Here is a 21,082-nt window from a genome sequence, read left to right as displayed (position 1 = left end):
AGGTTTTGCATAGGCTTCCATCAGCATGAAACAACAGAACACATCAAGACTGCCACAGGGCATAGAGTAATTCAGCCCCACCACTCACAAGCTGCACAGAGATCAGGAAGTATGGTCATAGGCAACAGAACAAACTCTGAAGATAAAATGGAAAAAGGCCATTCATGCTAAGAAAGGCACAAGGCCCAATCCAATCGATCGACTTCAGTGGGTGATACAGAGCAAGGCCCAGGATCTGTACACCTACAACATGAAGTTAAGCAACGTGAATATAGTTTAGACATTTAAGGAATTGGTATCATAACATTTTTCCCAGATTTGGACCTTAGCGTCCAAAATATGGGTGTTAGCATGAAAACCTCCAAGCTTAGTTACCAGCTTGGACCTGGTAACTAAGCTGCCACCACCCAAAAAATTAGAGTGTTTTGGGGCACTCTGGTCCCCCCAAAAACCTTCCCTGGGGACCCCAAAGACCCAAATTCCTTGAGTCTTATAACAAAGGGGAATAAACCATCCCCCCCCCTTCTCCCTTCCAGGTGTTCCCTCCCTGGGTTCCTGGAGAGATACACAGAAGCAAGCTCTGTGAATCTAAACAGAGGGACTCCACCCTCCCCGTTTCCAGTCCTGGAAACACAAGTACTTCCCTCTTCACCCAGAGGGTATGCAAAGTCAGGCTTAGTAAATCTAACACAAAGAGATTTTCCCCCTGACTTCTTCCTCCCACCAATTCCCTGGTGAGTTGCAGACTTAATTCCCTGGAATTCCCACTAAAGAAAAACTCCAACAGGTCTAAAAAAGAAAGCTTTATAAGAAGAAAGAAAAATACATAAAAATGGTCTCTCTGTATTAAGGTGACAAATACAGGGTCAATTGCTTAAAAGAAATATGAATAAACAGCCTTATCCACAAAGAATACAATTTAACACATTCCAGCAACTACACACATGTAAATACAAAAACCCAAACAATATAAACCTACTGTCTTATCTCTTTGTACTTACAACTTGGAAACAGAAGATTAGAAAGCTGGAGATAGAAAAATCACTCTCATAGCCGAGAGGGTCAGACACAAGACAAAGAACAAAGAACTCACACACAAAACTTCCCTCCACCCAGATTTGAAAAAGTCTTGTTTCCTGATTGGTCCTCTGGTCAGGTGTTTCAGGTTACTCCTTTCCAGGTGAAAGAGACATTAACCCTTAGCTATCTGTTTATGACAATTGGTCAGCCTGGGGATTAAAAGGAAGTCATGTGGGGAGCATGTGAGACTCCTGTAAGTGAATTTTTAAACCCTAGTAAATATGAGAATGTGATTTTTGTATTTGCAGAGAATTAAACTATTGAAAGTCTTCCAGCAACAGTAAAAGGCCCAGCCTTAAGAAGTCTAATTCTGGTTTCAGTCACTCTGATCCCCAGGAAGCTGGACAACTTTAATTATAACTAAGAGCAGAATTTAGGCCAAGAAGTTCACAGAATTATCTCACATTCTGTGGGCCAAATTCTAGCCTCAGGATGCACATGTACAACTTCAAACATTTCAGAGAGCATCCCAGGAGTGTAACTGAGGACATATTTTGTCCTCTAAGGGTCCCACTACACAACAATACACCCATGCAGGGTCAAACAAAGCTAATGACAGGGTGGTACATCATGCCAGCACTTATACCATAGCCACATCAGATTCTATAAAATAAACTTTTACCTTACAGCCACAAAGGCAACTTCTCAAACATGACTTGAGGAAGCAGTGTCTTACTGAGTCTACAGTACAGCAGTCAAACTACAGCTCTAAAAGGGTTGAACTGTCCCATTCATCTCAAAGGGTGCTAACTCTGAAACTTAATGACATTAAAAGGGCACAGCTACCACTGTATCATAAATGCCTAGACAGATATGGCACCAGGGTTACATAGTTAATTGATGTCAAGTATCAGAGGGGTAGCCGTGTTAGTCTGGATCTGTAAAAAGGAACAAGGAGTCCTGTGGCACGTTATAGACTAACAGATGTATTGGAGTATAAAGCTTTCGTGGGTGAATACTCAGTACATCAGACACCTGATGAAGTGGGTATTCACTCGTGAAAGCTTATGCTCCAATACATGTTAGTCTGTAAGGTGCCACAGGACTCCTTGTTGCTTTTTATAGGTAATTGTTAAACATTTTAGCAGATGCATCAAGCTAATCTGGGATTGTGGATAGAGTTTAGGAAAAGTTCTCTCTCTTTTTAGACATCCCCTCACCATCTGACCCCAGCCCCATATTACAATAACCGGAAAAGCAGGCTAAAACGATGTTCCAATCTGTGGCAGACACTTCTTTGCCTGTGTGTCACACCCAGATACAGTCTTGCATGTGCCTTATACTGGTTAGGGAACACTGTCATGGAGCTTTTACCCAAATCAAGGTACAGTTTTCTTATAGTCAGATACCCTCATTCAGTTGTTCCTAGTATAAAGGTAATTTTCCTACTGTCGGAATTGCAGCGCAATAAAATTTTTTTAAAAAGATACATCTGGTACAACAGGTAGGTTTTGTTTTTTTGTGATATACTATCTGTGACTCTTTAACAACAAAATCCCTTAGCCTATTAATTTTATTTTTTGTAATGGATTTTTACCCCACGATCTGGATTGCATTGCAGTTAACCTCACTGGTTACATTCCATGCTTTGTTTGGGTAAAACGAGCCTCATAGTTATTAATTATGTGGCACCAGTGCCTAGTGTCTCTATTCAACACCAAGGCCCCACTGCATTAGGTCCTATACATGCACATCATGGGAGAGCCTGAAGAACTTACATTATAGATAGGCAAGACAAACAAAGGAGGGAGAGGAAAGAGCGACACAGGGAGGGAAAGTGACTCGCTTAAGGTCATACACAAGTCAGTGGCTGACCCGGAAATAGACCCCAAGACTCTTGACCCCTAGTCCAGTGTTCTGTTAGCTCACAGGGCCATATCCATTATAAAAATGATTTTAGAGAAAAAATCAGTGGGGTTCCATAGAAATTATTCTAAAATGCTAAGGACTATTAGAGGGTTATAGCTTTCATGTAGGATTTTTGTTTTAAACCATCCTATGAAGTTATTAGAAGAGATTGTAAATTCTTTGGGGCAAGGACTGTGTGGACAGTGCCTAAAACAATGCAGGTGCTGTTAGAATATAACTATAACAATTTCTATAGAATGACTCAAAAAAACCACAGAAAGATGGCTATTTTCTATTAAATTCGACAGGACCTTTCCATAATGGTAGCTAAGCAGAGACAATTAGTTTATTGGGGTAGCAATGGAAGGAAGAACAAATGTTTTAAGGGAATCCTGCAAGATACAGAGGCTTGGGAGAATTTGATTTTCATTTTAAAAATAATTTCAATAGATATCAATATTTACTTTTAAGCATTTGTTCAATTTTTATCAATTTAAATTTTCATAGTTGTGGGAAATTATGGGAGGAGCCAGACAATTATTATTTAATGCCAGTAGTTGGTGAAACTCAAAAAGTAAAAGTTTATAACCATTAAAACACAAAACTGTCAACATCACATTTCAAAATATACACAATAAACATCCTTAAACCAAACCCTAAATTCTCAAGTAGCATTTTTCCTACTTTGCCTATCAGTACATTTTGATCCTCATCAATGGAAATTGGGGGGGGGGGTCAGTTTGTGTATGAACAGTGAATTTGACATTTAAAGATAAAAATCAAATCCTTCCAAGCCTAAAGGTACATATTTTTTTTAATCAAGTAAAAAGCAATAAAAGGTACTTAGAATTCAGAGATTTCCCCCATCTGAAGAAAACTATTTTTAAGCTATACTAGAAAACAAAAAAAAGTCATTATTTGCTGACTGTTGCCACAGATGAATTAAGAATACCCAGTGTTAAGGATAAGAAGAAATGGAGGTAAACTCAGACACCAGTGTGGGGCTGTTGGTAAATGCTCAGTTGTACTGGACAGTATCCCATTAATTCACCAATTAAGGAGCCCAGGCTTATAGAATAAAGTGAAAAGTACACAAGGAAATAAGCCACATATTTTATTTCAGGCAGGCCCTGTTCATGCTTGTAGCAAGACCCATGTTTAAACAATGTTTGCTACTTAGCAATGTTGTAACATCCCTGCCATCATGGACAGGGATTTTTTTTCTGCTGGCCAAATTGTGCTATTCATTACTTAATGCCCAGCAGAATTTAATAACAGGCTTCTCAGACCACAATTTTCATCTCTTTTACAATCCAGGGAAAACCACACTAACGCACTATCAATCACCAACCATAAACAAAGTTGTAGCTAACATGGCTCCGACTATATTGAGGGCCAAACCTCAGTGAAGTTTGATGCATATCCCTACTTTCCCACCAGTGTTACTGGGGGGGGAAAACCTCCCTCATTAGCAATGGCAATACAAGTAGGTCCACAATTATCAATCAAAATAACTGGAAGTCTGGAAAGGGAAGAGTACAATATTAGATGTGGAATCCAAAATCCTGCAGGTGAGTTTCCCATAACCACCTTTCCCCCTTCCCACTCATTAACAGAATGCAAAATAAGAGATGTTGTAAGGCATTTATTTCATTATGTGTTGGAAAGGGACAGTTGTGTCTCCAAAACAGTTACAGAAATAACAATACAATATGTACTGCATATTATTCTACTGTTAAAATCAAAATAGTGTCCATCACAGGTGCTTGGCAAATGAGGAAAAGGGGTAAGTTGCCACTGAAATAAATGGTACCAGAAAGAACAAAGCACCATCTTCATTGTCATCATCACATGTTTTCAGTCATGCAGTATAAGTAAAAAGCCAAAGAGTAAATACCTTTGGCTTTTACAGTGAGCCATGGATTTTTCTCTTTTATATATTTTATATACAAATTAAGTACAAAACTGGTTTTATTTTTCATGTCATTTGTGAACAGGACTAAAGCAAATCACAAAAACATACTTGTTAACACTACAAAGCGGGTTCATGTGTGGACGTTACTGTACTTGTGAAACTCCGCACCAAAAAAAAAAAAAATGGTCCCAAAAACTGGTGGCTTTGGACTGGAGACACTGAATTTTAAACATGCCTAAGAGCACAACAAAGGGGATATACAACTCCGTTCACACATGAAGGGATATTTCTTTAAAGCTGTAGGATTTTACGAGATTATTTGCAAGGAGAATGACTGCATTTCAGTGGGACGTGTGGTTCTCACAGGGATATGCAGGAGCCATGTAAAATACCAAATAAATGATCCAAAGAAATAAATAATTAAAAAAATACATCTAATACATTTTTTTTTTAACAGCGCTGACTTTTTACAAGAGATAAACAACTCTCTCGTTCTTTTGGGCTGCTAATATCTCAAACACAGGAGTCACTATTTTATACTTACATAGATGCGCCCTTTTATCATTTTAATATATGTTTAGATATATATGCCTTTTCACATACAATATTGTTAAATTAATTTATATCTGAAAGCTACTGTAGAAGGAATGGAAGATAAAGAAAATACAATATGGATTTCCTTAAAAGGATTACCAGGAAGACCTGATTTCTATGAGCTCTATCATTAGCAATTACGGCTGATTCTGGAGTTTTCCAGGGCACCAATGAAACAGCCCATCAGGAGCTCCAAGCCAGCAAAGGGATTTGGATTCTTGTTATTCACCATCCCTCCTTGTGCAAATGACAAATTGGCTCAAGCCACAGTTCCAAGTACACATGACACCATCAGACTATCTCTGTGTGGGTCTCTCTCTCTCTCTCTCTCTCTCTCACACACACACACACACACACACACACACACACACACACACACACACACACACACACACACACTCTTCTTATAGTGATGTCGTTGTCTTCTCACTACAGAAAAGCTTCACAGCAAGCAGAGGTTCAGTATAAATCAAACAGCAACCAAAACATTGCTATGTGCTGAATATTCCATAACGTTCACTCTACTTTACTATAGATTTCACTGCACTATTTAGGACCAGATTAACTTAAATGTATTTTAAAACTCTAACCACATGAGAGCTTGTTGAATCTAGTAGAGATATAAACAGACACATGCAGTCATGAGTTTAGCTTTCGGTGGCCTAGATCCATAGAGTGGGTGGGGAAACGAAGGTGCCAAAGGATCTGTTCTGGTGAGTACATCCTTAGGATCCTGGTATTAAAGTAGCAGGTACAAATAAAATCAACAAGCTGATCGGGAAGAGAGAGAAAGTGTGAGTGTGTGTAAAAGGAGATTATATTAAAGGAAACATTTTAATCCACACTGAATGTTTTCGTCAATTTCTAATTTTTAAAAAGTATTGCAATACTGTGCATAATTTACATGTAAAGGCTATAATACAATACAGCAGTTACTAAAAAGGGAGGGGGGAAGAAAGAAAATTAGCAAAGGTAATGCAAGTAAATTGCTGCAAGTGGGCACAGGGGTAACTGTGACAAACTATGTACTAGAGTTTATTCATTAAAAAAAAAAAAACACACAAAAAAACAAAAAAAACCCCACCACCAAGATTTTCTGCACAGCTGTGCAGGCTCAGAGTGGCTAGCTAGTTTGAAAAATAAAGAAAAAAACAGATCCACTTGACACTACCACCACTCTCACAATTTATGAAGCAAATGTTTGCCTGAAAACTGAGAAGTCTGGAAAGGATCAAAGATTATTTTTTCCAGAGACATCTAAAGTTTTTGGCCAGTTTTACTCTGTTGCCTTTTGGCTGTATCCTGATACTCATTTCTGTGCAAAATGCCAATTGCATGTTTCATGATACAGTCCTAAATTATCTGAAGAATTTTGGGGTTTACTTTGGGAGATCCTTAGCCCCTGCAACTCACTGAAGTCTCAGGGCTTATCTACACTGGCACTTTACAGTGCTGCAACTTTCTCGCTCAGGGTTGTGAAAACACACACACACCAGAGCACAGCAAGTTACAGCGCTGCAAAGCGCCAGTGTAGACAGTGGACAGCGCTGGGAGATGTGCTCCCAGTACTGGTAGCTATACCTCTCGTGGAGGTGGTTTTCACGTTGCCAGTGTAGACTAGCCCTTAGGGTCAGGCTCTTAATGTATATTCACATACTTAAAGGAAAATGAAACAAACGGAAAAAAACCTTATCAGTGGTTTTGTTTCTGCAACCTGCTGCAGATTACACCAAAATCTAACAGATCTCCTACATACAAGTGCATATGCATTTAGAACTGGGATCTTTGAACCACTCTGTCATTCCGGTTTTTAAAAAGCCTAGATTTACAAATCAACAGTCTATAAGCTACAAGAGGCATCCTATAAGCCAGCCAGCCCAGTCAGTCAGCATCTAAAGCACATAGGTTTTGTATCCCCAGACATGTGGATAAAACAAAAGGAAAAATGCCATAGTCCAAGTGTATGTTCTATTTCACTACCCATAACCACTAATCATCATCACAGTTAGGTTGCATTTTAAAACTGCACTTTGAATAAAGCAGTATGTAACTTCTGAATGATTTACCATTACAAATCAAAGCATAATTTGGCAAAGCAAGCCAGTCAGGTGGATAGATGGATAAATGGTAATGGCTTTTCATTACAGGCTACTCTAATACCATGCAAGTATTCGCTACATAAAGGCAAATCTTGGATCTTTAAATTGTGAAACTATAATTGGATTCAATAGGATCAAGACTTTGACCTTCACAGTCAATTCTGCTCCATTTAAACAAGAGTAAATGTGGAGAAAGGCCAATGAAATTAACAGTGTCACTGCAGATTTACAACAGTGAACAGGACAGAATTTGGTCCATTTTGGGTAACGGTTGACCATTCTAATTACCATGGAAATGATATCAATCCATACAATGATAAGTATGTAAACATCTGAAACCACAGCAGAATCTCACTAATTTACACATCCTACAATTCACATACACAAAACGGTGGTCTCTCCCTAATTCTCAGGAAAGTTTTAATAGCAAGGACACTATAGTGAGGTCTAATATTACTAAAACTTCATTACTTTTATAAAATACATTATAGAATATTAACTAGTTTACTATGAAGCATCATCATAACTAAAGCTAGTCTACACCTGCCAAACAAGGCACCGATACAGCAAAGCACTTAAACACTTGTTTAAAGTTATGCACATGTTTACGTGTTTTCCAGAATAGGGATGGACTTAAATACATGCTTAAAGTTGAGCACATGCTTGAATGTCTTTACAGTGAAGTAACCTTGGATGGTTTGTTTCGTTCCTTTTGTTGCTGCATTTGTTCGTGTACTTGATACATGAACACAAATTTCAATAGTTCATCATTGGTCTCCCAGCTGTTCATGTGAATTAGCAAAATTCTACTGTGTGAGTCAATCTGAAGAAACATATCACGATTGTAGCTACTTGAAATTGTAGCTACATGCAGCTATCTGGAAATCCCATTGTAATGCTATGCCATTAAAGAATATTTGCATGATATTTGTGCCTAGTAAATTAAAGCGATACCAATAAACTAGATAAATAAAAATAAATTATAGAATTTTGGAAAGACCCTGTCAGGGATCATGCTAGTGAACTAAGCTTATTTTCTAATTATTGCCAAGGTCTGAATTAAACTTAAATAGGTAAAGTATCTTGTAAGGCTTCAGAGAACTACAAAATAAACTTTTCAACAATCATTTGTAAACAAGTGTAAAATGCACAATTGTATTTCAGTAGTTTATTTTGGAGAAATAAAGCAGTGCAAAATAGGCCAACCAAAATTCAGAAGGTAGCCAGGGAAAATAAATTCTTATTCAATATTATAACTAGGAAATAGCATACAGACATTTTTAACTGGATCCAACACTCTGATTCACATAAACACAGTTAGTTTGAAAGGTCTCGTGTTACTAAACCATATTAAGCATCGCCTCTTTTCCTCCCACCACCACCCATTAAATTTTTTCCATTTTAATAAAGGAAGCAAATGGCAAATCTATAAACATTCCACCCACCAGTTACACAAGAGTACCATAAAAAAAATACACACTGGTGGGTTCCTTCCTGAGGGCATCTTTGTTTTACTTGAAACAAAAAAAGATCTCAAAAAAACTCTTTAGATGCCTATTTTATTTCAGTCTTGGCTCTAGGAAAGGTTTGGTCAATCATGAACATTGTTTTAAGTCCATAACTACGGTTGTCCTCCTCACTCCCACCCCTGCCACCTGGGACCTACAACATGCAGTAAATGATGGGATTAAGCAATTATTCAGCAGCCTCAATGCATACTAAGGTTATGACAGGTGCCCAGTTCAGAATGGATTTGCACACAAATCCAGGAACTTTGCTGTATTCGTGTTTCATATAAATCTGACTCCGAAATCCCAAAGACAAATGACATTCCTTATGGAACAGTCTTGTAGAATTTAACAGAAATTGATAGCCTCTCCCCTAATAAAACCCTATAGAAAGGTTAAGAGTGATTTTTACAGGACCCTATAGGACTTCTCCATGAGGGATGGCCACCATCATATGGCAGCGAGCATTTTTCAAATGGTGTGGCTCACTCCTCCCTCCCGTCTTCCTGCTCTGGCTACCTCCACTATCTTAAGGTTGTGTTACATCCCCTACCTGCTCCTTCCCTCCACACTGGCTATCAGATACTAGAATAACTAACGCTATGGTGTTATGGTGATGCATGCTCTATAAATGCTTCACATAGGAAAACATGGAATTGTCACATCCCAGAGCTTAACTAAGGTGAAGCTTTCATAATAGCATCTCTGTGAACATATTTTAGGGATTTCTTAAAGATGGAAAGGCCATGAGCCCCACAAAAATAATCTGTACGCTAGAAACCTGCTTTTACAGCACTGACTGATTCAGTTACTTCCGATTTAGTGTTCACGATTGACAAAAGCTGCAGGAAATTTAAAAGGATAGAAGATGCTGCCATGTTGCAGGAAGAGAACATACATTTTAGTTTTGCTACGGTATCTCAACTGTAATGTATGATCAGACTATGCTATAGTTCACAAACGAGTACACCCACTACTCTTGTAATTTACCTGCCTAGCCTCCTCTGGCAGTCCCAGATAGTAACAGTCTCTATATCAGAAAAACTGTGACAAATCACTAACTTACACAAAACCCTGCTCACTCCAATTTTGCTCCTGTTCAATCACTGTTGAGAGCAATGATTTATGCACAGCCATGTATTAATGGAGAATAGTGGCCATAAATGTGAATTACACATGTATTTACAGGATGTGCATGGCTGGTGTACTATTCTGTGAAAGTAGAAGTGGATCCGTTTGCTAGCCCTCTAGCAAAAGCGTTCCTACACTTTGTCTGAATGAAATGGAAGGACAATTATTTTCTCGGCTAAAGAATAAGCTTTAGGGTCTTATGGGCAGCCAAAAGTACAAAGAGCAGTGTTTTATCTACCAAGACACCCAGCTCCCAATAGTAGTATGCACCCTTTGCTTTTAAAACTCAAGCCTTGCTGGATCAGAAAAGATTCTTTACTGCCAAGGTAGCATTCTTGTGGCCAAATACAATTTGAAGCTTCCTTTATCTTAAACAACTCGGTTCAAGGAAGAGAACCCTAGAGTTGGAACTGCAGCCTCCACCTCAGTTTTAAACAGGAGGGTAGCTGCAGTATGTTTTGATCCATCAAATAAGGTGCAGCCCTACTGCCCTCAGCAAGTTGCCAATGAAGCTCTGGGCACACCTGTTCTGCTGATACTGAAGCTTTTTTAAAATGTTCTTTTCAAGGGTCCAGCTGGAAAGAGGGAATGGGAAGTACTCTGGAAAAGTGAAAATCTCTAGCATTGTCAAGCACGCCATGTCAACTATAATTCTTTCTGGTTCCATGAGGTCTGATTTTAAAATGCTGGTCACTGGTGATTACAAACAAAATCTAAAACAAAACGCAAAAGCAACCCTCCCACATTAAGGTCTAGTGTTAAAAACACAAGCATGTGCAAGCTCACTACAGATTTGCAACTGGAATCTGGTGAAATGTATCCAGATAATTTTTCTTCCCCACTCCTTTTCAGATAATTTCATCAACAAATCGTGTTAAATCAATAGAAATTCGTTACAGCCTGCTCTGATTCTAGGACCGTGATTTGACTCCTCATGGCTTTTCCTCAGTCCACGGTGTTGTCTGGCTATTGAGAGGAAGCTTTTGTTGCCAACGTGGCAACGCAGTGCTGCTGAAAGCTGGGGGACACTGCAGAGTTGCAGCCTAGTCTCTGGTGCTGCAGCTTTACTGAGTTGTTGGTCTCACTTTCCACAATCCAGGAGGAGTCTTTTCCCACCACGCTTCGGCAGCCTGTACTAGCACAGCATGTCCGCTCCCCTACTATGCCGCCGGTCTGCTCAGCCAGGAGTTTGCTGAGGTTTAGCTGGGTCACCTCTGGTGTCTGGCCCTGCAGGACAGCAGCTATGTGGTTCAGGAGGTCTGTGAAGAACTCTGCAACACCCTCATAACCTGAGAAACAGAGAAAAGCAATGCCATCAGTTCCATTTTTCCATTTCACTGGCCTTGTGTACAAGTCTCTCTTCTCTGACCTCTTCCCTCCCCCCCCACATCCCCCCAAACACAATAAAAAGTGGCCTTTATTTTTCTGGGCACCATTTGGTGCGTACAACTAATTGCATAAGACAGACACCTGACTGCACCCTCAAATAAGCTAGTTAAACATCTACATGCTAAGTAACTGCAGAAGCCAAACTCCACCTCCCATACTCTGGAAATAGATATCGGATTCATGCTCTTAAAAAATGGCTCCCCTCATTACTTTATTTCTAGTTATATTGCTGCTAAGGAAAAATTATTCAGCAACCAGAGATAATCTGGTCTGGTTGATTGTAAAGCCTCATGAGGGACTAAAACAACAAGGTGTTTGTAAAAGTTGTAGCAAAGAGACTGCAGTAAGTTCCCCTTCGCTGTAGAAATTAAATTAACTTTTGTTTAAATATTTTGATGAGGTGACTTGTGTTCTTTCTCAATTCAAGCTCTGGTTTCCACTTCTCCCAAATTGTTTGTTTTTATAGTTTATCATCTGTCTTCAATTCCACTTTTACCCCTAAATTACAGACTATTTGGGACAACCTTAACTAACTCTTGTCACCCGATTTCCAAATCTTCTTCTGAAGACTCCTTCTAAAGTACAATTGCCCTGAGGGGCTGATCCAAGGCACCCTCTAGAAATTCCTCACACGAACCCCAACTGCGCATATTTCACAGAGCCTTACAAACTACAGAAAATGCACTTTGTGAGTTCTCCATTCATGCCTGTCTAACCTAATCCAATGAGGCATTTATATCATGCACCCCTCTGCGATACCGTGTGCCAATGTTAGGGCAACGCTAAAGCCAAATCAACAGGGCAATATTATTTAGAAACAAATTGTTCATTTCAATCCTGAAACCTGGCAAGCAATTACTCAAACCAATATTGGTCTAATGGCTGAGGGTGAGAGGAGGCAAAATACTGAAATTTAAGAATTGTCTGTGCATAGGAATGATTCCTTTGTTCTGAAAGATGCCAAAAGATTTACATTACCCAGTTTAACAGAAACACCATTATGGTTTTCTGAGTAAATAAAATTAGACAAATCCTGGGGGATTACTTTGATCATAAACTCTTTGGGAAAGGGTCTGTTCTTTTTGTTCTGTGTTTGTACAGCACCTAGCACAATCAGGTCCTGGTTCATGACTGTTTCTTTATATTATATAAAAGAAGAAAAAGAAAGAAATAGCACTGAATACTTAATATCTTGACTATCAGCTGCAGGTGGTCAGAACCTTTATTTTAATTGCAGGCTCTTGGGAGCAGGGTTTATGTATGTTTGTACAATGCCTAGCACAGTGTCAGTAGGTGGTACTGTAACATTATTATTATAAGAAGAACAAGAATTTGGACTAATTATGTAAGAAGTATATCTATCAAATACATGACACATTTTAAAAAGGCTATATACATACTTTAATGATCACTAGGCTACTGTGTAAATAACTAATACTTTATAAAATTCATTTGAAATCCATTCCCAGGCCACTGTGAAATCAGAACAAAGAGAGCACGAATGAAGTAAACATATATTTAAAAACCTCTATAATTGTGTGGGCACAAGGTAGAGCAGGACAAGGAGGGAAAACTCAAATATTTATATTTTTAATCTCCATCCCCTTTAAAAAACACCCTATCAGAATAAAAATACTACTACAGACTGAAAAATGTATGCTAAAATCAGAATCTAAAGAATGATATTTTGGTGATTTTAAGGTGTATTTATAAACAATGGGTGAATCAATTAACTGTTACTTATATAGTGCCTTTTTTAAATTTTAGTGACAGCTACAAGTATACATTTTCATATGCTCCTTTGATAATGCAACCAGTGTGCTGTTCACGGTCTAAGATGGTAGCTTTTAAAATTCAGTTTTCTTAGCAACTTGGAGACCATTAAAAAAAATTCAATCCACTTCAAATGACAAAGTGGCAGGCCACCAACACTAACCATCACTATCTATTCATCAGCCAGGGTCTAGCTAAGACTGTTAGAATCACAGGAGTCATGGAATCCCAATCTCTCTCACAAAGAGTTGGCCTTCTAAGATTTCTTGCTTATGTAAACCCTTCCCCCAGGATTAGCCTTTAAATCTACTCTGTGTGCTTTAAACGCCCTGGGAATAAGCCATCTCCATAGTAACAGCTTTAATGTGCAGAGAACAGATCCATAGTTCCTTGGGGTGTTTTGGATATGCTCAGTGAGAACAAAATCAGACCTATTAGGATTGCACAAGGGAAACTCACAATGAAGTTGCTCTTAATGCTTTATGGCCATAGGACAGAGACAGTGCTTAACTCCTGGTACCAGCATATGAGAATCCTGCACATGGTCACAGTCAGGTTGTTGGGCACCGTTCACTGACGCTGCTGCTGCAGCTATTTTGACAAGACAACTGGGGGAAAAGATTGCACATTTACATTCAGGAGATCAAGTGGAAGGATGATTTAATTAAGTTTGAAGAAATTTTAAGCAGCTGGGATGGGGTTTACATTGCATCAAGGCACAGTGGCAGGACATACTTTTCATAAGCCTCTAAGTGGGTGCCACTCCCTTGAAATCCATTCCAATCAGTGTAGTTGGATCTGCTTACATGAGGTCTGAATTTGGCCCTGTGTGGGAATGGAATGAAAATACTAGGTGTAAGTGGGTAATATCAGTGTCACCTCATTGAATTGAGTATAAAGGGAAGTCCACGCAGAACTAGAGATGGGGCTGAACCAGGAATTCAAGTCCCCGGTCCTGAACCTTGGGGGCGTCCAGATTCAGATCTAGATTTGGAGACCGAGGCTTGTCTCCGCACAGCTCTGGGAAATGATTAATATTCCCAAGCTAATACTGCAAATGCTGTGGGTCTGCTTTTTAAAAGGGCACCTTCACTCATGCAAATTCAGTTGAGTACCCATTTTTTGTGTGCGGTCACACTGCCTTGTTCTCTCTCTCTCTCTCACACACACACACACACACACACACACACACACACACACACACACACACACACACACACACACACACACACACACACACACACACACACAAAACCCCTGCCTAATGCACATGGAATCTACACCTTGCATGTGCAGGTGGTAATGAACAAGAAGAGTACACACACAATTCCACAGAGGCAAACAGAAGTCAGGTTAAGGCAACATGGAAAATCAAGCATTGTAACCTTTTGCACCTTATCAGCTGCACAGAACAGGAGCCCATAAAAACCACATGCTACCTGACTATTGGCTAGTATTAAAGATCTCCATGTGTAACCACAGCCAAGTCCAATTCAACCAGTTTTCTGCAGCACAGGACAGACAGTAGGCAACATTCATCTTTTAAATTTGTTGAGAGAGGGACTGTTACTAAGTGAAGCAGGTGACAGATGAGGTCCCTCTATGGATATATCTTCTCCCAGCTGGCTACGTTAAATCAGTCCCAAGATCACAGCACTGGCTTGGGGAACCGACAGATTTATATGAACTTTGAATCTGGTTGCAGCAGCAGCAGGAACCAGGTCTAGGGACGGACTGACACAGGCTTTGGCCTGGCCTATCACATCCTGCCATCTGTGATTATACTGAGAAGGGTGTGAGCCCTTCTTAAAGGAACCCCATACACCTCCATTGAGTATAATAAACAGATGGCCAGGTTTGGAAGCCACTACACTTGCATGGATCTTGCCTAGCCAAACTTGCATCCCCCACCAGCAAGTCAGGCAGATGGGACAGAAACTGTATCATAGAATCATAGGACTGGAAAGGACCTTGAGAGGTCATCTAGCAGGGTGGATAAAAATAAATAAAATAAAAAAATTGGATTTTTTTGATAAAATGCTTTTTGAGAAAAAAACCTATCCAAAGATAGTTTTAATTAAGATATATTATGGCTCAAATATGTCTCATCATGGAATAGGGATTATAAATTCTAATTCTATGGTATGAGACAATATATTCATGTAATGTTTAAGAAAAGTTTTGTAAATTAGTTCCAATGGTTTAGGGACCCAATCTTATGGGGTTCCAGGGACTTCTGTATAGATTATTTAGGTTCATCTTTCTATCTACCTAATGGGACTCAGTGCTCAGTCTAGAAGATACTATCAGATATGGCCTAATTTTGGCAATTAATTGATCTTTGACTATTAGCAGTAAATATGCCCAATAGCCTATGATGGGACACTAGAGTTACTACAGAGAATTATTTCCTGGGTGTCTGGCTGGTGAGTCTTGTCCACATGCTCAGGATTTAGCTGATCACCATATTTGTGGTCGGGAAGGAATTTTCCTTGAGGGAAAATTGACAGAGGCCCTGGGGGGTTTTCGCCTTTCTCTGCAGCATGGGGCATGGGTCACTTGCTGGAGGATTCTCTGCACCTTGAAGTCTTTAAACTACAAGTCGAGGGCTTCAATAACTCAGATATAGGTCAGAGATTTGTTACAGGAGTAACTGGGTGAGATTCTGTGGCCTGCATTGTGCAGGAGGTCAGACTAGAAGATCATAATGGTCCCTTCTGACCTTAAAGTCTATGAGTCTATATGCTTAGTTCTTCAGTTCTCAAACTGTGGATTTGTCTCTCCAGAGATAACATGCTTGTTAACAGCAAAAACGTTTTTAAATAAATGATATATAGAGGTGAGAAATAACAGGCCTCAACCCTATTGTCCCTCTGCAAATTTGTGTATACAGAGTCAATCCCTTACCTCTCTCTAAAAGTGAAAAGTTCCAAAAAGTTCAATGAATAGAAGATTGTTGGAAGCGGATTAGATCTGGACAAGGAGAAGTCGTCTGGAGATAAATGTGAGAAGGGAGGGACAGGCAGTAAAAACAAAAATGAAATTGTTTGAGCAGCATATTCCAGAAGTCTTGAGGTCTTTCTGAGTGTAGCTTTCATTGATCTGAGATCTACCATCTCATTCTCTCACTAGAAGGGAAAACCTATAATGGCAGCAGGCCATAAGAGAGACCCAGTTTGGGAATAAGAACCATTCAAGAAATATATGTTTGCTGATGATGTTCTAAAGAAAGTCAAACCAGTGAACTGGTGGAAGTCACTTAAGCACTTGGATTCAGAGACTGTTGAAGTGATAATCTCACTTTTTACAGCAGTAGCTTCTTCTGCTGGAGTAGAAAGAATATTTTCTTTCTTTGGACTAATTCATTCCAAATTGAGAAATCATTTGGGATTTAAAAAGCAGGAAAGCTTGTTTTTCTTTTCCAGATTATGAACAAACAGGAAAATGAAGGTGAAGATGACTGAGTTAGCTGCAGAAGCCAATATTTTAAGTTTCTCATGTTGACCTGACATAGTTGATTTATTTCTGTTTTTTAAAAAAAACAAATGTTTCATGTAACTATTTTAATTAAAAACAATTTTAACAAAAACAAACCTGAATGTTTAACTACATTCAAAAAACCATATGCTTGTTTTGTTAAAATATTATACGTTTGCCACTGAAGAAAAAAAATCCAGAAGACATAAAGCTGTTTTAGTTAAACAAAACAATTTAAATGTCTGTCTGGTGATGTTCTCCTCCTAATACAACATGGCAAGAAAATCCTCCAAATATTAATGATTAACTTGTTGAATTGGAGATAGTTCTCCTCCCAATGACTTCATAAATATCTGCTTCAATTACCTTTGGTAAATGAAATAACCAACGATCATTCATCTTCTGATATAGCTGTAAGATTAATCTGAAAAGTTTTCAAAATAAATTGCTTTAAAATGTATAATGTGTACCTTCTAAGAATGAAATCTACATCTATCTCTGAGTTACGAAGAATATGTATCAAGGTTACACCAACTGACAAGAATGTACTTTTATGTAGAAACCCATCATTAAATTGAGTCTTCCTGACTAGCCATTTAAATCAAATCCACCTTGTCAACTAGTCCAATCCCCTGCACTCATGGATGAAGTATTATCTGGAGCATCCCTGAGAAGGTGTTTGTCTAACCTGCCCTTAAAAATCTCCAATGATAGAGATTCTACAACCTCCCTAGGAAATTTATTCCAGTGCCTAACAACTGGTGGCATGAGGGGCTGATCTCCTCCGTGAAACAGCTGAACATTGGTGTCCAGCTTGACATTGTGAGATCCATCAACTTCCTTCAATAATATTGACCAGGGGGTGTTGCTGATTCACTTGCAGACTGCAGTGTGGAGGAGTAAAACAGTTCTGAATGGCTCAATTCCTTCCTCAGTGAGCACTCCCAGAAGGTAGAGCTGGGCAGTTGCTTTTCAACCGCAGGGGCATTGTCCAGTGGAACTTCCATAGGGCTCCTTCTTGTCTCCACAATTGCTCAAAGCGTATACAAGGCTAATGGCTGGGCTGTGGGGCTCTCTATATTCTGAAGACACCATGCTACAAGACTCCAGCTCATCAGAACAGCCAGTGCAGTCAAATGCCTGTTTCAGTGGCTAGGTGAGAGTGGGGCATGGATGAGAGCTAGCTGGCTAAATCAGGATAAGACTGGACCGACATTGGTAGATTGGGGAAAGCAAATGGCAGGTGAGGATAATATCTGCCCTACCATGTGTCTGACATTTGTGACTTAGGCTCACAATCTGGGGGCACTGTTGGATCCCCAGTTTGGTTAAATGATTCTAGCGCAGCAGAGCCCAGGATGCTTTCCCCCTTCCACCCCCAGCTACATCTGACCAGGAGACTGTGCTAGTTTGTTACCATTATCTATGCCTTTGGCATTCCCACGTTTGGGTGACTGCAGTGCATTCTATATGGGACTGCAACTTAAATCCACCTGGAAACTAAAGCTGCTGCTGAATGTGGCAGCCCAACTGTTTTAACGAGAGATGAGAACACTATATCAGTGCTCCAGGGGCTACACTGGCTGCCTGTAGGTTAAAGGCTGGAGTATTTTATCTTTCTTTCATTTTTTTTTTAAACATAAGGCCCTAAATGGGTTGGATCCTGCCTACCTACAAGACTGTTTCTCTCTCCTTGTAACACTGCCACCACTCTAGTGCAGTCAACAGAGCTGCTTGAGAGCTGTACTGAAAGGGATCCAACAGAAAGGGCTGCTGGAAAGATGTCCTCTCTACGTGGTCTTAAACTTGGGCCTTCTTGGCTTGAAGTAATACCTTCAGGGCACGCTGCAAGGCCCATCTCTCTCTACCCAACCACTTGGGGAGGAAGCAGCAAGCTAAGGGCTGATGTCTGTGGGGAAAGAGTATAGTTTGAATTTGTTTTTATCGTGGTTGGCCATTTTCTTTAGCTCAGGGAAGTGGATTATTTTTGAATTTACCACATTTTTTTACAAAGGCCCCTAGAGATCAGGACAGGTGTACAATTTCTTACAAATCTAAAATAAATACATGTTGTAATACCAATGGTCAGCTGCACCTCCATACTGTCTGTAATGCTTGATAACAAATTTAAGATGATGAAACAAAAAAACGAGATAAAAAGTTACACAGCTTCTCTGCTCTTTCAAAAAGGCAAGACGTTTACTCGCATCTTTGTCTAAAATACCTATTTACAGGGAATAGGCTATTGATCCAAACCCCCTTCAAAGCACAAGCTATCATGCAGTTCAAAATGCATGACACAAAGTGAATTTCTAATGCATAGCTCAAGATGCAAACTCATGCTGGAAGCACAACAAAGGAGAAATGGTGGGGTGCAGAGTGATTCCACGTGCTCCATGGATGTTTCTGCCCCAGTGAGGAAGCACTTCCCTCTTTAAACAGTTAGCTTGCATCTAGCCAGGATGCTCAGCATTTTGGGAGGGGAGAGAGATTGAAGTTTAGTTGGTTAAAAGCACCACTGAAAATCCTAAAAAGAACAGGAGTACTTGTGGCACCTTAGAGACTAACAAATTTATTTCAGCATGTGCATCCGAAGAAGTGAGCTGTAGCTCACGAAAGCTCATGTTGAAATAAATTTGTTAGTCTCTAAGGTGCCACAAGTACTCCTGTTCTTTTTGCGGATACAGACTAACACGGCTGCTACTCTGAAACCTGAAAATCCTAAGTGATTCTTCGCACTCCGCCTTTTGCAAATCTTTTGTCATTTGTTTACAGATCACACAAACTCAGGAGAGGTGGCGCAAACAGAGAAGGGCAAAACTAAGTTGTAAAATGTCCTAGGGAATAGCAGGTAACGCGGGGAAAATAGGTGTTTTTAAATGAAGTCCTGTATCCATGGAGAGGAAAGACAACACAGATTCAATGGGAGGGGATCAAATCCGATAGTGACATTTATCACGTTAAAGTGAGTTTATTTTCATCTAGACGCCTTAGTTCTACGTACTTCTCAGGGAGGTGAGGAAACAGGACTGAAAGATTAGGAAGGAGATGGTTTATGACAGGAACTCTATCTTAAAAATTGCTCTACAACACAAAAAATGTGAGACCCACTGTAGTGGAACTACATCATGATAACAGTCTCTTGCATGCGTCACTTGAAACCAACACCACTATTTGCTAATGGGATAAATACATCAAATGAAAAGCAAACACAAGGAAATAGCTCCCGAACCTTGGACAATAAATTCATTAGCCTGACTCCAGAAATGTAATGCTGATTCAGATGTTCCAAAGACTGAAATGCCTTTTTTTGTTTCTGGTCTGAATCCTGCACTAACAGGACAAGGGGGAAAATATCAAATTAAACCTGATTATTTTTAATGTTATATTTCAGGGTTCAGCTCCAGCAATTTGCCAGGATACTGAACTAGATGGAATGCTGGTCGATCCACTCTGGCAATTTCAGTGCTCTTAGGATTCCAGCATCTTTCCCGAATCAATTACTCTCAGTTGTGACTCCTAATTCCCCACAAAAAGGGTATCTTTTAAATGTATTGCATAGGGACAGATTTTAAATGAGAATGCAGCTGATTGAGGGTTGGAAGTTGCCTAATAAGCAATGCCTTAGGATCAGGGAGCCCAAAAGAGAGCCATCTTGGGAACCTGCTTAAAATGGAACACATTGTTGAAGGAAAAAGACCAGGTATGGACCATCGAATTGTGGAGGTAAATGCGTGGTTACTCAGATGGTGTCGAAGAGAAGGCTTTGGATTCTTCAACCATGGGACGTTGTTCCAGGAAGAAGGATTGCTGGAAGAAATGGAATCCACCTAACGAAGAGAGGGAAGAGCATCTTCGCAGGCAGGCTTGCCAACCTAGTGAGGAGGGCTTTCAACTAGGTTCGCTGGGGGATGGTTCGAAGGTAAGTGGGGGAGTGAGATACTGGGAGGAAACACAATGAAGAAAGTGCAGCTGGGGAGGCCTCCTGATTCATATTGAGAAAGCAGGACAATTGGCTAGTTATCTTAGGTGCCTGTACTCGAACGCAAGAAGCCTAGGAAACAAGCAGGAAGAATGGCACAGTCAAGGAACTATTAGGTGATTGGAATAATAGAGACTTGATGGGGTAACTCATATGACTGGAGGACTGTCATGGTATAAACTGTTCAGGAAGGACAGGCGGGGGAGAAAAGGTGGGGGAGTTGCACTGTATGCAAGGGAGCGGTATGATTGCTCAGAGCTCCAATATGAAACTGGAGAAAAGCCTG

General features: G+C 39.8%; 1 protein-coding gene across 11 annotated transcripts in view; it reads right to left on the bottom strand.

The window, feature by feature from the left end:
* Nucleotides 1–8,677: 8,677 nt before the first annotated feature.
* The window catches only part of ITPK1 (inositol-tetrakisphosphate 1-kinase), a 244,742-nt gene continuing 232,337 nt past the window's right edge, over nucleotides 8,678–21,082 (bottom strand). For 10 of the 11 annotated variants that reach the window (XM_030558874.1, XM_030558873.1, XM_030558875.1 and 7 more), the window contains one exon: nucleotides 8,678–11,464. In XM_030558874.1, the coding sequence (XP_030414734.1) occupies nucleotides 11,142–11,464 (323 nt within the window). In that variant the 3' untranslated portion in view covers nucleotides 8,678–11,141. Of the gene's footprint in view, nucleotides 11,465–13,796; nucleotides 13,946–21,082 lie in introns of all 11 variants that reach the window. The other variant, XR_003999941.1, reaches the window with a different exon arrangement.

The sequence above is a fragment of the Gopherus evgoodei genome, chromosome 4 (genome assembly GCF_007399415.2).
Source record: "Gopherus evgoodei ecotype Sinaloan lineage chromosome 4, rGopEvg1_v1.p, whole genome shotgun sequence".
Taxonomy (NCBI): Eukaryota; Metazoa; Chordata; order Testudines; family Testudinidae; genus Gopherus; species Gopherus evgoodei.
This window is presented reverse-complemented; position numbering and strand designations above follow the sequence as displayed.